The sequence below is a fragment of the Lolium perenne genome, chromosome 5 (assembly GCF_019359855.2).
Source record: "Lolium perenne isolate Kyuss_39 chromosome 5, Kyuss_2.0, whole genome shotgun sequence".
Taxonomy (NCBI): domain Eukaryota; kingdom Viridiplantae; phylum Streptophyta; class Magnoliopsida; order Poales; family Poaceae; genus Lolium; species Lolium perenne.
In genome coordinates, this window is record NC_067248.2 from 130981558 (window position 1) to 130995279 (window position 13722).

Consider the following 13722-nt stretch of genomic DNA (forward strand, 5'->3'; position numbering starts at 1 on the left):
ACTAGAATACATGGTCACAATGTTCAGAGCAACACAAGTGTGGCAGCTTGTTTTGTTCAGATAGCAGCAAGCTTTAACCGGTTCGGTTTGTTGAAATTTCAGGCAAAAACGATTCATCGGTTTCCGCGACAGGAAACCAACGGAAAACTAGAGAAAATGCAGGTTGGAGCTCATAGAACCAGAACGTATTAGCACTACAGAGTACCTAGCAAAAGAAAGCAACATATATAATACAGTTCCAGGCTCAAACCCACGATTAAACGGTACAAAACCAACCAAATACTAGACACTTTAAAGTGCAGCCATCAAATTCCGGTACGTGTAGCTTTATATTCAAAGTCCGCCTGCTCCATTAAAATTTTACAGCTTTATCGAAAAATTAAAATTTTACAGGATTTCATAAATTCCCCATCATACATAAGGAAATTTGAAGTAAACTGAAGTACTGAACTCCGATCTATTCACAATGCATGCTTGATTGAAACCTGGTTAACTTCATCTCGAATTTAAAACCTCCATGGGACTTTTCTCAAAGCTTGATTGAAACCGTACATGTGGCAGCTGCCACTTGGCAGCCGGCGGATTTAATTAACAGTTCTCGGTCTCCCCGAAAAAGAAATGAAATAAACTTCAACAGTCAACACAGACATGCCTATATCTCAAAAAAAAAAAAAAAAAAAACACAAACATAAACATGCCTACAGGCTATAGCTAGTCAAGGAATAAGCCAGCTGGTACTAATAGGAGATCAATCATACAGTGAAAGTAAGCAAAACAGCTCTCACGTTTCACGGACCACATCCATGAATAATACTCCATGAACTATCGGCCAATCAATATATGGTGTCTCATAGAGTGCAAGAAAACTGATCTGGCGGGTCTTGACATTGACGAAGTGATCACATTCGTCTTGTTGTGGACAGGGATGTCGCTTCCTAGTGAAAGAATATTTCGCCTTCTATGAGACACCAAAGTGTGAAACCTAGGATTTAAACTCTACTGGGCTGGGGTTGCCACTGCCCTCCTAAGTATTAGCCATCCAACCATAGGTTGAACTCAATTAAATCACATGTTTAGTTAGCATTTTGTCGCCTTATATTGAACATGACATACTATTTACTGCACATGACTGTCGATCAACTATGGTACAAAAAACAATAGTCCGATGTGCAATAATGCCTTACATTCATCCAGATGTCCAAAACGACTAATCATATAGTATTTACACTATATACCAGCGGCTCTACCGCACCATGGGTGCCACAAATTTACCTATATGTGATTTTAATCTACTTTTCTTGATATAAGATAGTATTAGACTGTTTGAAGATAAATTTTGGTATGTTCAGAAGGTATGGACCCATCTCTTTGAATTATTAGCTAGGGGACCCCTTAAGTTATCTATTGTAAATGGTTTGTAGTTTTTAGTTTTTGACAAACTTTGCACATATTGCATAGAATATGGGACACCGAGAATTAGAGGGTCCGGCCCCTAAGTCTCGACCCACCGACTTTCAAAGTCTCAGTCGATTCAGAGAAGTGAACTATAGTATGATGAAAAGTGCAACTTGCGCCTTTTTATCTAGTTGCGGTTTATATCTGTCACTAAACTTTTTTGAGAACTGTATCGCACACAAGTGAAATTTTAGTCTTGCCGCGCGGCGTGATCTGAGCCACACGATCTTAGATGGGTAATTGGATGGCAATTTCTGATTTTTCCAGAAAGAAAAGGCGAAGTTGTCGGACCCACCACTACTTTTACCATGGCAACTCTTGTGGGCTATCAGGACGTGCTATGCGGGTCCAACTTTTTTTTTTCCTTCTCCGTAACGGTTAAGGCAAAAAAAATCTCAGTCGATTGAGATTTAACAAAACCTAGAAATAAATTGTGTGAGTGTAAAGCATGGGTCCTGCCCGTAAAATCCTAAACCCATCATGATCGACGTTTTGTGCATTTCCTGTGACTCGATTATCTAAAAAAAAAATCAGATCGACATGTCACCTTGAAGGAAATGCAAGTGCAATCTCTGTGGCCATTCATTCGATTCCACGCTTAGATTCGCCTTGTCGAACACCACGCGCTCTCCTGCCTATCGTCCAAAGCATGCTACAGTCACCAAAAGCTGCATAAAGGAGACATGCATGTAAAAACACGGGCAACTGCTGAATCGCCATGCTGCGCGCATAGCGTTCAGCACTGCATCATACTACTATATCATGCATCCAGAAGCAATGAATCTCTCTACATGCATTGACAATTAAGATGAACATTGACTACTTTTTGAGAAACCATGAGCATTTGACTACTGGTTTGAACACATTAGCAACAGTCTTTGTTGCACTTGCCAAATCATGCGACAAGATCGAAGAATCCACATCAAATACCATGAAATTCTTGGCCATGCATGCATACTCGATCATATGTCGATCCTTTCAATTCCTAGAGATACAGTGCTACATCATCATATGCGTCGATCGGATCTCAAACCACAAATTTAATTCGACAGCACACATCGATCGAGCTTGAGGAAGACGATGGAGATATCTGTGACAGGAAGGACGAGCTAGACTGATACGGCCGGAGCTGTTGATGACAATCACGGGAAGCCATTGGGGAAGTACAAGGTGGAGGGGCTCGCGCGGCCGTTGTTGTTTCCTTTATTCCTAGCCTCGCCAGCCACCGGCGGCGCTGCCATCTCCTGGCCCTGGTACATGAGCGTGGAGTTCATGGTGAGGCTCACCAGGCTGTCGTCGGCGTCAGCACGAGCGAAATTCCCGCCGTCGCTTCCACCAGCACCGCCGCCATCGCCACCCCCGCCGTCGTCGCGCGTTGTTACCATGACCGCTGACTGCACGAGCTCAAGGCACAGCCTGAGCTTGTTGGGCTCAATGTGGGTGAGCCCCGGCACGGCGCCCTTGAAGAGGAACTCCGAGGTGAGTCCCCGGAGCACGTCCAGCGGGGTAACGCCGTCGAGCGTTCTGGCATTGGGGTCAGCATGGTGGTCGAGGAGCACGGACACCATGTCGGGCGACACCATCTCGGCAGCCAGGTGGAGCGGGGTCTTCCCCGTCGGGCCGGCGCGGGAGTTGACGTCGGCGGCGCCCAGCTCGAGGAGCGCCTTGACGACGTCGCGGTTGCAGTTCTGCACGGCGTAGTGCACGGCCAGCGCGTCGTCGAGGTCGAGCCCTTCGCCCATGACCATGAGCTTGACGAGCTCGATGTCGGCGGCGTCGAGGGCACGCCGCATGCGCCGGATCTTGTGGTCGCGGTCGGCGGCGGAGGACGGCGCGTTGTTGATGGGCAGGTAGTGGTGGGTGAGGAAGGGCGAGCGCGGCGCGGAGGCGCCCCCTCCGGAGTTGAGCGGCGACTTGGCGCGGATCTCCTCGATCTTGGCGACGACGTCGATGGGGAGGTGCTTGGCGAGGAGGTCGGCGGAGAGGCCTGAGCGCGCGACGAGGTGGGAGCAGGTGGCCCAGAGCTCCTGCATCTCGAACTTGCGCGATGCCATGAGCACCTTCATCACGTCGTCCACGGACGCCTCCTTCACCATGCTCTCCAATTGCTTCTGCATCAAATCAATCCTCCCAACCGATGAGATTCATTAAACCAGAGCAAAACTAACAAAATTGCCATCAAGAAGTGCACTGTTTAATCGGAATTATGCAGCACAGTAGCAATGCATGCATCATAACAGCAAAAAGATGTACTTGCACAAACAATGGCATGACATGCTGTACACCGGCCGGCGCAATTGTTGGAAATGATGCTGCTGCTGCGTGCGTACACTCTACTGGATCGATGTCCAAGAAGAAACCCTAGCGCAACGCAAGCGCGAGCAGTGAGTGGGTGGAGACGGATGTGATGTGAGGGAAGGGACAGACACAAACGAGGGCGTGAAAAGACCCTTCCTAGTAAAGATGAGTCAGAGGGAGGAGCTCCATGACAAGTGACGCATGACAGTAGCAGCAGACCAGCACCAGCACCAGCAGAGATGAAAAAAGCAAACGAGACTGTGAGAGACTAGAGACGACTCCGTCCTATCACTCGTCCGGTACACAGCGCCGAGCGAGGGGAAAAATTGTTAGAAAATGGGCAGGAGGACGACTGACGAGGGATGTGAGTGCACTGGAATCTGCAGCGGCAGCTGCCTGCAGCTCTGCCGATGCAGTGAGTGAATCAATCGATCGGAAAGGCAAAGGGGGGCAACCTAGTAGGGATCTAGTCAGGGAGAGCTGATCCGGCCTGGAGCAGCATCGGCGCAGACGCCCATGGATTCCCCTCCCTTGATTCTTCTGACTAGCTGCTGCTAGCTTGCATGCTGCCATGCTAATGTCACACAGAAAGAAGTTCCTCCAATCATGGCAGGCCTAACGACCATCAACCTTAATGCGTCGACGACTGGAGATCGAGTTAGCATATGCTTGCAGATCCCAAGAAAAAAGAAGGGGGGTGCATGTGGATAGATGCAAATTGGAATGATAGAAGCAGTATGGTTTTCTGTTCCCCCACCTGGACCAGCAGGGCGAGCTGCTCGACGCCGAAGGAGCGCGCGGCGGCGAGGGTGTCGAGGGCCAGGTCGACGGCGGCGCCGCAGCGGGTGTGCCAGCATCCTCTCGCACCGCAGCCTGGGAGCGGCCCGCTCTTGGGCGCCGCCACAGAAGCTTGGCCGCTGTAAAGGAACTGCAGCACCAGCACCAGAACCTCGTAGCGGATGGAGCTGACGGGGATGACGAGCTCCGGCGCGGCCGGGGCGCCCCCGCCACCGCCGCCGCCACGTGAGCCTCCACCTCCGCCTCCCCCTCCTGCCGAGGTGGGCCAGTTGAGAGGCGGTGGTGGCGGCTGGTGGCTGGGGTCGAGGCCGCAGAAGAGCTTCCTGAAGAAGAGGCTCCTGGCGGCGAGCACGCAGCGGTGCGCGTGCACGAGGCGGCCCTCGACGCTGAAGGCCACGTCGCTGAAGGCCTGGCCGTTGATGAGCAGGTTGAGGTAGTCGAGCGACAGCGACTTGAGCGAGTCCTCGGAGCTCATGATCTCATGTAGCGCTAGTGCTAAATTGAAAAAGATCCCGGCTTTTGCACGGGATTTGGAAGGATTTGGATGTGCGAGGGAGGGGAAAGCAGCAGCTGCCGGAGGGGAGCTCGGGACGACTGTGGGGAAGGGGAGGAGAGGAGGAAGACGGAAAGGTTAGGGGAGCGGCTGGCTAGCTATCAATCCCCTTTGCTCTACAGCGACACTGCAGCTCCGCTCTTCTGTGGCTCCCCTCCCTCCCTCCGTCGAGCTGAGAGCGATGTGCACTGTTTGATTTCTCACGCTACAGTGTCGTGGGTGGTGTGGTGTACAGTCGCCCGCACTGTGTGCTCGCTGATGGGTGGGGGCCGCGCCGGCTGCACGGGAGGGGAGGCCCCACATGCCAGTGGCGGTACTAGCTCCGGTGCTTCGTGTAGCTGCTGTGTATGTGTGTCTGGGTAGTGTGGTACCGGATGACTGTGGCGCACGTTAGGTTTTCGTGTGTATGGTAAAAGTGAGGCGGGTGAAAAAAGTCGAGTTTCTGATTGGTAGGTTCGTTGGCCATCCATAGATCTCCATCAAATGGACATATATCTGCAAATAGGAGAAGAAAAATAATACAAACTTTTATGCACGTTGGCTTTTTATTTTTAATGCAATTATAGAAAGTCTAAATCCAAGAGAAGTAACTTTCGTGGGTAGACAATTGACGTGGGCCAATCGTCTAATGGTTCCAACTTTATGATAGTTGGACAGAGTTGTTGCTAGTGTTGATTGGGAACAAAAAGTCCCGCTAGTTAGTGTTCGAGCTCTTACTCGGTCTGGTTTCAATCATACACCTATTTTTCTTGTTCCGGTGTACAAGCGCACCTTGAAAATAAGGCACATTTTCTGTTGAATTATTATGGTTGAGGCAAGAAGGCTTTGTTGATATGATTAAAAGAGAATGGGAGGCAGTTTTAATTGGTTATTCACCAATGGTGATTTGACAGAATAAGATCCGCCATCTCCGGAATTTTCTTAGAGGGTGGGCTAGAAACCAAAGTAGGATCTATAAGAAGGAAAATGAGCGCCTTCTTCATATCATTGAGTATTTAGATACAAAAGTTGATGGGTTCCATCTGAGTTCTATCAAGTTTGTCTATGCTCACTAGCTATGAGAGAGGCAAATGAGAAAGTTTTGCAACAACGAAGAGACTAAATGGGCACATGAAGCTAAAGTTAAACATGTCCAAGCAAGAGAAAATAACACTAAATATTTTTATCTAGTTGCTAACGGTAACCATAGGAAGATAAAAAGATCTTCCAACTAGCACAAGATGAAGGAACTATGGTAGGTGAGGAAAATCTCAAAGTCTACATCACTAAATATTATTAAAAAAAAATTTGGACCTTCAGATTAAAATGATTTCATGCTTATGGAATCACATATACAAGATTTCCATTGAAGAAAATTTAATCTTAACTACTGAATTCACGAAGAAGGAGATTTATGACGCCACTATGCAAATGAAAATCAACAAAGCACCAGGACCAGATGGTTCCCATCGGAGTTCTATCAACTTTTTTTGGGGAGATTATAAAAGAGGACGTTGTGAACATGTTTGTAATGCTTCATCAAGGAGAACTACATCTTTTCCATCTTAAATTTGGAACAATTGTCCTTTTGAATATAGTGCCCTAGAGGCAAATAATAAATAGTGTTTATTATAGGAAATTCAATTTAGCTCCCGGATGCGTATGCTCCCTCTACCAAAAAAATCATATTTCGAAATGTTGAAAATTTTGGAAAAAAATTCGACATGTACATCTCCATAATATATCTGCGTTCATCAAGTTTCACGAAAAACCAATATTTTGTGTTGTCTATATAAAAAAGAGAAAGTTTATCTTGTGAAAAGCATTATTTTTAGCACTAAATTTTGTCTTTTTTACACACGTAACATGATAAGTCGATTTTTTATGAACGACTTTATAAGCACGTAGCACGTGAAGATGTAAGTGCAAACTTTTAGTTTCAATTTTTTAAAATTTAAAATGTATGTAAGATGCATTTCGAAATATAGAGAGCATATGCACCCATGTTCCAAAACACCGCTCTCATTATATATCAATATTTCATAATAGTTTTATGCCATGCTATAAATGAATCAATTGGAAACACTGATACACGTGTGGTGTTGTAAACAAACCAGGGTCCCTAGTGAGCATTCGTAAACTAGTTTATCGAGGTCAATCGATGATGGAGGTTTCCCGTTCATGGACACGTAGTCATTGACAACGGGGTCATATTATTGAGTGAATGATATGATGGATATTCTCATATATAAGTCGATCAAAGTCATATCAAGTTCAACGTTACGATATTTATGAAAGCAAAGTAACCTAACCCTTAGACCGTGAGATTATATCTAATCACTGTCACCGAAGGCTGCTTTGACTGCATCAATTGCCACACTGTAGAGGGTGGTCATAAATGTGTAGTTAGGTATTCCAATGGGATGGGTTGAGACTTATGTGTCAAGAGGGGGATTTGTTTATCCGGGTGATGGAAGATACACTGGGCCCACTCGATGAGATTACATTCAAGTTGCAGCACATGACTAGCAGGGCCAGTCCTATGATTTCGAGGTTCGGGGTGAAACAAAAAACCAGGGCCCTTAAAATATTTATTACATAATAATAAATTATTTTCACTTTCTGAAGCATAAAGTTATAGATATCGGTTTAAATTATCGATAAATATCTATGCGTCGCTTGACTAATTATTTTTCACCGCCCAATGCATAAATTGTAGATGACACGACTATTTGATGCGATTTTTTTTTGTTAAATCCGAGCTTTGGAGGAAACTATTATTTTGTCCGAACCCTTCACAAATTTATTTTGGGTTCTTACACCTAGGTTTGGCACCATTTAGAATGCAGTTGAAGTCGTGCAGATTAGCGCATGGAAAGGCAACCGTGTAACAATAATAAGTTATATATGTATCTATAAAATTATACAAATAAACAATTTTACCTGTATTTATACCAAATTATGTTAGCTAACGTATCATAATTTTCAGCTTTGCCAACTATTAGTGAAATGAACATTCGATACAAAAGGAATATGAATCAATTTTTTGTTGGGCAGGGTGATGCGTTGAATGTGCTGCTGGACCGACTCCATCCATGGGCCTCAGCGATTTTAATACCTTTGTACCTATATTTTCTAAAGGGTACAATGTCAAAAGCTAACCAAATGAATTAGGCACATCTAACCAATACGAAAAGGGGCCCAAGATATTTCACTGGAGCCTTCGTGTATAACGCTTCGTTTCAGTTGTATCAGCACAGAGAAATTCTCCTCCGGCCAGCTCTAATGGCGCCGCCGCCGCAACATAACATATCTTAGCTGCCTAGCTGGGACCTAGGGCCCCCATGGGTCCAGGGGCCCGGGGTGGCCGCCCCTCCCCCCTAGGGTCGGCCCTGGTGACTAGGTCATGAGGATGGAATCACACGGGAACGAGAGTTGAATAGCCTTGTTAGTAACGAGATCGAACTAGGTATCGTGATACAGATGATCAAGTCTCAGAACAGTGCCAATATCGAAGTAACAAAGTGAATGGGATACAATGTAATGGTTTAAACAACGATCAAATCTTTGTAGAATACACAGGGGTCACTATTGTTGTCCAGAACACCCTCGTGATCATTGATCGGAGAGTTCTCGATCATGTCTGCGTCATTCTCAAACAATAGGGAAACACACTTAAGGGTTCAACGAAGCTTAAGATTGTTTTGATTCAAAGGAAACACGTGAGAATAGAGAAGAGAGAACCGAAAAGGGTTCCGGGAGAATCCCAAGGATGTTTGGAGTGATACGAGAGGTGTCTCGGATCATCAGGAGTTAAATTATATGTATTATATATTAATTAATTGAATTAATATTAAATATATAATTTTATTTAATAGTAAAAGGCTGCAACCCTAAATGGCCTCCTTTCTGGAAAGGGGAGCCCATTATGGGAGGTGGTCGGCTACCCCATAGGCCAAGATGGGAGGGTCGGCCAAGCTAGGGTTTGTGGGGACGCACGGGGGCCCTAGTGGACGGCCGCACCCACCCCTCCCTTTGTCCCACCTTGCTAACCCTAGCCTCCCACCTCCTGCCTTCCCCCTATATATAGTGGAGGGATTTGGAGGAGAGGAGCACACAATGATAATTAGGGTTTGGAACAAAAAGGAAGGGCGCCTCCTCTGTTCTTCCCTTCTCTCTCTTCTCTCTCTCTCTCTCTCTCGTTCTCTCTCCACCGTAGCTCCTCGAAGAGCAGCACACGACGGGAGCACTCCACCCGACGCGTACGTGGGAGCGCTGCCGGGATTCAAATCCAGAAGATCTTCATCCGCAACCTTAGCTGGATCTGAGGCTGGGAGAATTGTTGAGCACCGTATGTGTGCGAAACTATGAGGTGTTGCAGTTGCGGTACTCATGGTGTTACGAGACGACTTCTACAGGACCCCGAGCTCGGCGACCAAGTACGACTACATCAACCATGTTCTAGCGGAACGTTAACTACTATCAGTCTACGAGGGTACGTCACCAATATCATTGTCGTTACTGCATTACTCCTAGATAAATCTGGGCAACCGGTTTGCGTTAGTTAGAACTTTTGTTTTATGCTACGAATCCCCAAAAGTGGCATCAGAGCCGATCTTGTCTGATCATATCATACCCCCATGTTATATCAATTATGGTTTATTGTGCCAAATAAGAAAAAATTAAGGGACAAACTTCATAAACTAGTACCAACGTCGGAGGAATGTCCTCACTAGTAATGACATGCTCTATTTAATAATAAAACCGCTAGGTCATGAACTCAAGAACTCCGCAAGTGAGAATGATAAGACTTGTCCATACATTATTCTTTACTCCATAGATTCTGATCTGCAAGTGTGTGTTTTGAAACACCAACACATTTGATGTGGTTGATGAACTTAAGGCAATATCTATATCGCGAGTCAGAAGCATAAATGGTTGGACGGGTTTTCTTTCAAATATGTTGGAAGAGAAAACTTTCTTGCAGAGTCACTTGGCAAGCATGAATGGACTTCATGGACGCCTAGTGCATGGACTACTGGATGATATAAAGATTTGCAAAAGATGGGGTGTTGTGTTCACTTCTCCCACTGCAAAAGATTGGGTCATGGAAATAAGGGTATGAGAGAGGAATTGTTCACCTTTCATGAAATTTATGGCTGAATTTAAAAAAACTCTGAAAGTAGAACCAATGGAAGGGGAAGTCATCAACTGAGAAAGGTATATTTGATATACACGTTATGGATATTTTTCTACAAACACTTATTGCGGTTACAAATTATTATGATACTTGGTTTGTTTTATTGGAAAACGGAGTCCACTGCTTGAGATTTGTTTGGCGGAATTGAGGAGACAATGTGTGTTAATGGAAAGCAAGATGTTGATGGCCGACGATACTCCCCCTCCACATCTATCATTTGGATAGTGAATGTTTTGAATAATATTCATAAATGACATGAGTGTGAACCTTATTAGCATGCCTCGCATTTAGCAAGACAATTATTCATATGTGTTAGAGAAAATCAGCTGTCCTTCATTTGAATAAAGCCTTTTGTGTTCACATATTGGTTATGAATGAGTTATTCTTATCATAGTCCTGATGATGATAGATTGAACATTTATAGAATGCTAAACTGCCGGAAAATATACAAATTTGATAATGACATCATTTTCAAGTGACACTACCATTTAATTCATATTGGCATGGTGTATGTTCATATTCTATGAAACACCAAAGTCATTAGATGCATAATCTTTTGACACGTGTAAAGTTGTGCCATATGAATAAAACTCATCGTTCTGGTAGAACGGAATGTGCGATAAAATTCTTGAGTATCATACATAATGATGTATTGGATTTCAGAAAGTAGTGGATATATTGGGTATGCCCATCATATCATTCACCCAATCATTAAGGAGCACTAGTGGAGAAGAGGCCTTTGGTCCCAAGCAAATGTCCCACTGCTGAACCAAACCGGGTCCAATGCCCCCATTGGACCCGGTTCGTTTCTGCCCAGGACGACCCCACCCGCAGGCGCCTGTCCTGTAGCGGCCTTTGGACCCGGTTTGTCATACAAACCGGGACTAAAGGGTCCACCGCAGGGCGCGGCAGGCCGTGTCAGTCGTGGGGAACCCTTTAGTCCCGGTTTGTATGACAAACCGGGTCCAAAGGCCCCCCTCTGGCTATATAACCTTCCCCTGCCCAAGTGTGAGCCACACTTAGCCATTTTTTCACTATCTTCACAAGAGGGGTGTATTGCTTTCCTCTCTTCTTCACATGCACAAGAGGTGTTCGATGAAATGCTTAAGAGGATTTGCCACTTGAGTTTACACAAATCAAGCCACACTTAACTTGCTTTTTTCTTCTTCATCGAGGTTAACAACTTTATCCTTTTCATCTGCAATTGATAAAATGCATGTGTATATATACATCGTGATGTTCTGTAATGGTTTTGATCAGCTTAATTATATCATGCAGATGAATCGGCAATGGATGTACATTGACCGACGGTTTGACAAGTTCACTGCGGGCCTGGATAATTTTATGGCCGTGGCGGAGGCAAACAAACATGGTGGCTTCATGTATTGTCCATGTGTGGACTGCAAGAATACCGTAAATTACGCTCACTCGAGTCTCATTCACAGCCACCTTCTGCGATCCGGTTTCATGCCCAGTTACTATTGTTGGACCAAGCACGGAGAAAGAGGGGTTATGATGGAAGACAATGACGAAGAGGAAGAGGATGATGACGGTTATCCCAATTTCCCTGAATACGATGAATCTGCGAAGGCAATGAAGACAAGGAAGTAGAAGATCAAGAGGCACCAGATGAGCCTGCTGATGATGATCTTGGCCGGGCCATTGCTGATGCAAGGAGAGAATGTGAAACTGAAAAGAAAAGGTTGGCCTTCGACAAGATGATAGAAGATCACAACAAATTGTTATACCCAACTTGCGAAGATGGCCATAAAAAGCTAGGCAGCACTGCGGAATTGTTGCAATGGAAGGCAGAGAACGGTGTCACCGACTCGGGATTTGGAAAGTTGCCGACAATAATTAAGAGGAAGCTTCCAAGGGGTAACGAATTGCCCGCTTGATGCGTACGAAGCGAAGAAGATTGTCTACGCCCTCTAGGATTAGATGTGCAAAAGATACATGCATGCATTAATGACCGCATCCTCTACCGCGATGAGTACGAGAATTTGGATGCATGTCCGGTGTGCCTTGCATTGCGGTATAAGATCAGACGAGATGACCCTGGTGATGTTGAGGGCGAGCGCCCCAGGGAAGAGGGTTCTGCCAAGGTTATGTGGTATGCTCCTATAATACCACGGCTGAAACGCTTGTTCGAAATAAAGAGCATGCTAGGTTGTTGCGATGGCACAAAGAAGACCGTAAGAAAGAGCGTGATGTTGAGGCACCTGCTGATGGCTCCCAATGGAGAAAAATCGATAGAGAGTTCCCAAACTTTGCACAGGATGCAAGGAACTTACGGTTTGGTCTAAGTACGAGATGGCATGAATCCTTTTGGAGAGCAGAGCTGCAGCCATAGCACCTGGCTTTGTGACTCTTTGTATATATAACCTTCCTCCTTGGTTGTGCATGAAGCGGAAGTTCATTATGATGCCAGTGCTCATACAAGGCCCGAAGCAACCCGGGAACGACATTGATGTGTACCTGAAGCCATTAGTCGAAGAACTTCTACAGCTGTGGTCCCTAGCAGGTGTACGTGTGTGGGACGAGCACAAGCAGGAGGAATTTGACCTAAAAGCGATGCTTTTCGTAACCATCAATGACTGGCCTGCTCTTGGTAACATTTCAGGACAGTCAAACAAGGGATACAATGCATGCACACACTGTTTACATGAGCTCGAAGGTGATTATTTGGAAAAAGGTCAGAAGGTCGTGTACAGGGCATCGTCGATTTCTTAGGCTTACCCATCCCGTAAGAAAGAAAGGCAAGCATTACAACGGTGAGGCTGATCACCGGAGGAAGCCTCCCCATCGTGATGGTGTTGATATATTTGGTATGGTCAAGGATCTAGATGTAATATTTGGAAAGGGTCCTGGCGGACGGTCTGTTCCGAATGACGATGCCGGACACGCGCCCATGTGGAAGAAGAAATCTATATTTTGGGATCTACCCTATTGGGAAGTCTTAGAGGTCCGCTCTTCAATCGATGTGATGCACGTGACGAAGAATCTTTGCGTGAACCTGCTAGGCTTTCTGGGTGTGTACGGGAAGACAGAAGATACACCAGAAGCACGGGAGGACCAGCAACGTTGGAAAGACCCCAAAAAGCTGCATGAGAGAGTTAAAGGATGTCATTTATCCAGCTACACTCTTACAAAAGCAGAGAAGGAAATATTTTTTGAATGTCTTAGCAGTATCAAGGTCCCGTCTGGCTTCTCCTCCAATATAAAGGGAATAATAAATATGGAGAAGAAAACATTCCAGAACTTGAAGTCTCATGACTGTCACGTGATAATGACACGATTGCTTCCGATTGCATTGAGGGGCTTCTACCGGAAAATGTTCGATTGCCCATTGTGAAGCTATGTGCATTCCTCAATGCAATTTCTCAGAAGGTAATAAATCCAGAAATTCTACCGAGGTTGCAGAATGATGTGGTCCAAT

The 13722-nt window shown here is 45.5% G+C and overlaps 1 protein-coding gene across 2 annotated transcripts; it reads right to left on the reverse strand.

Moving 5' to 3' along the window:
• Positions 1-2382: 2382 nt before the first annotated feature.
• On the reverse strand, positions 2383-5257 carry LOC127302662 (BTB/POZ domain and ankyrin repeat-containing protein NH5.2). Of its 2 annotated transcripts, none has more exons than XM_051333191.1 (2): positions 4511-5257; positions 2383-3566 (listed from the first exon to the last, which is right to left on the reverse strand). In XM_051333191.1, the coding sequence occupies exons 1-2, from the start codon at positions 5024-5026 to the stop codon at positions 2598-2600; spliced, it is 1485 nt and encodes a 494-aa protein (XP_051189151.1). In that variant the 5' UTR covers positions 5027-5257; the 3' UTR covers positions 2383-2597. The 2 variants fall into 2 exon arrangements, with proteins under 2 accessions (XP_051189151.1, XP_071676084.1); XM_071819983.1 differs by lacking the exon at positions 4511-5257 and adding an exon at positions 3709-4475.
• Between the last annotated feature and the right edge of the window lie 8465 nt (positions 5258-13722).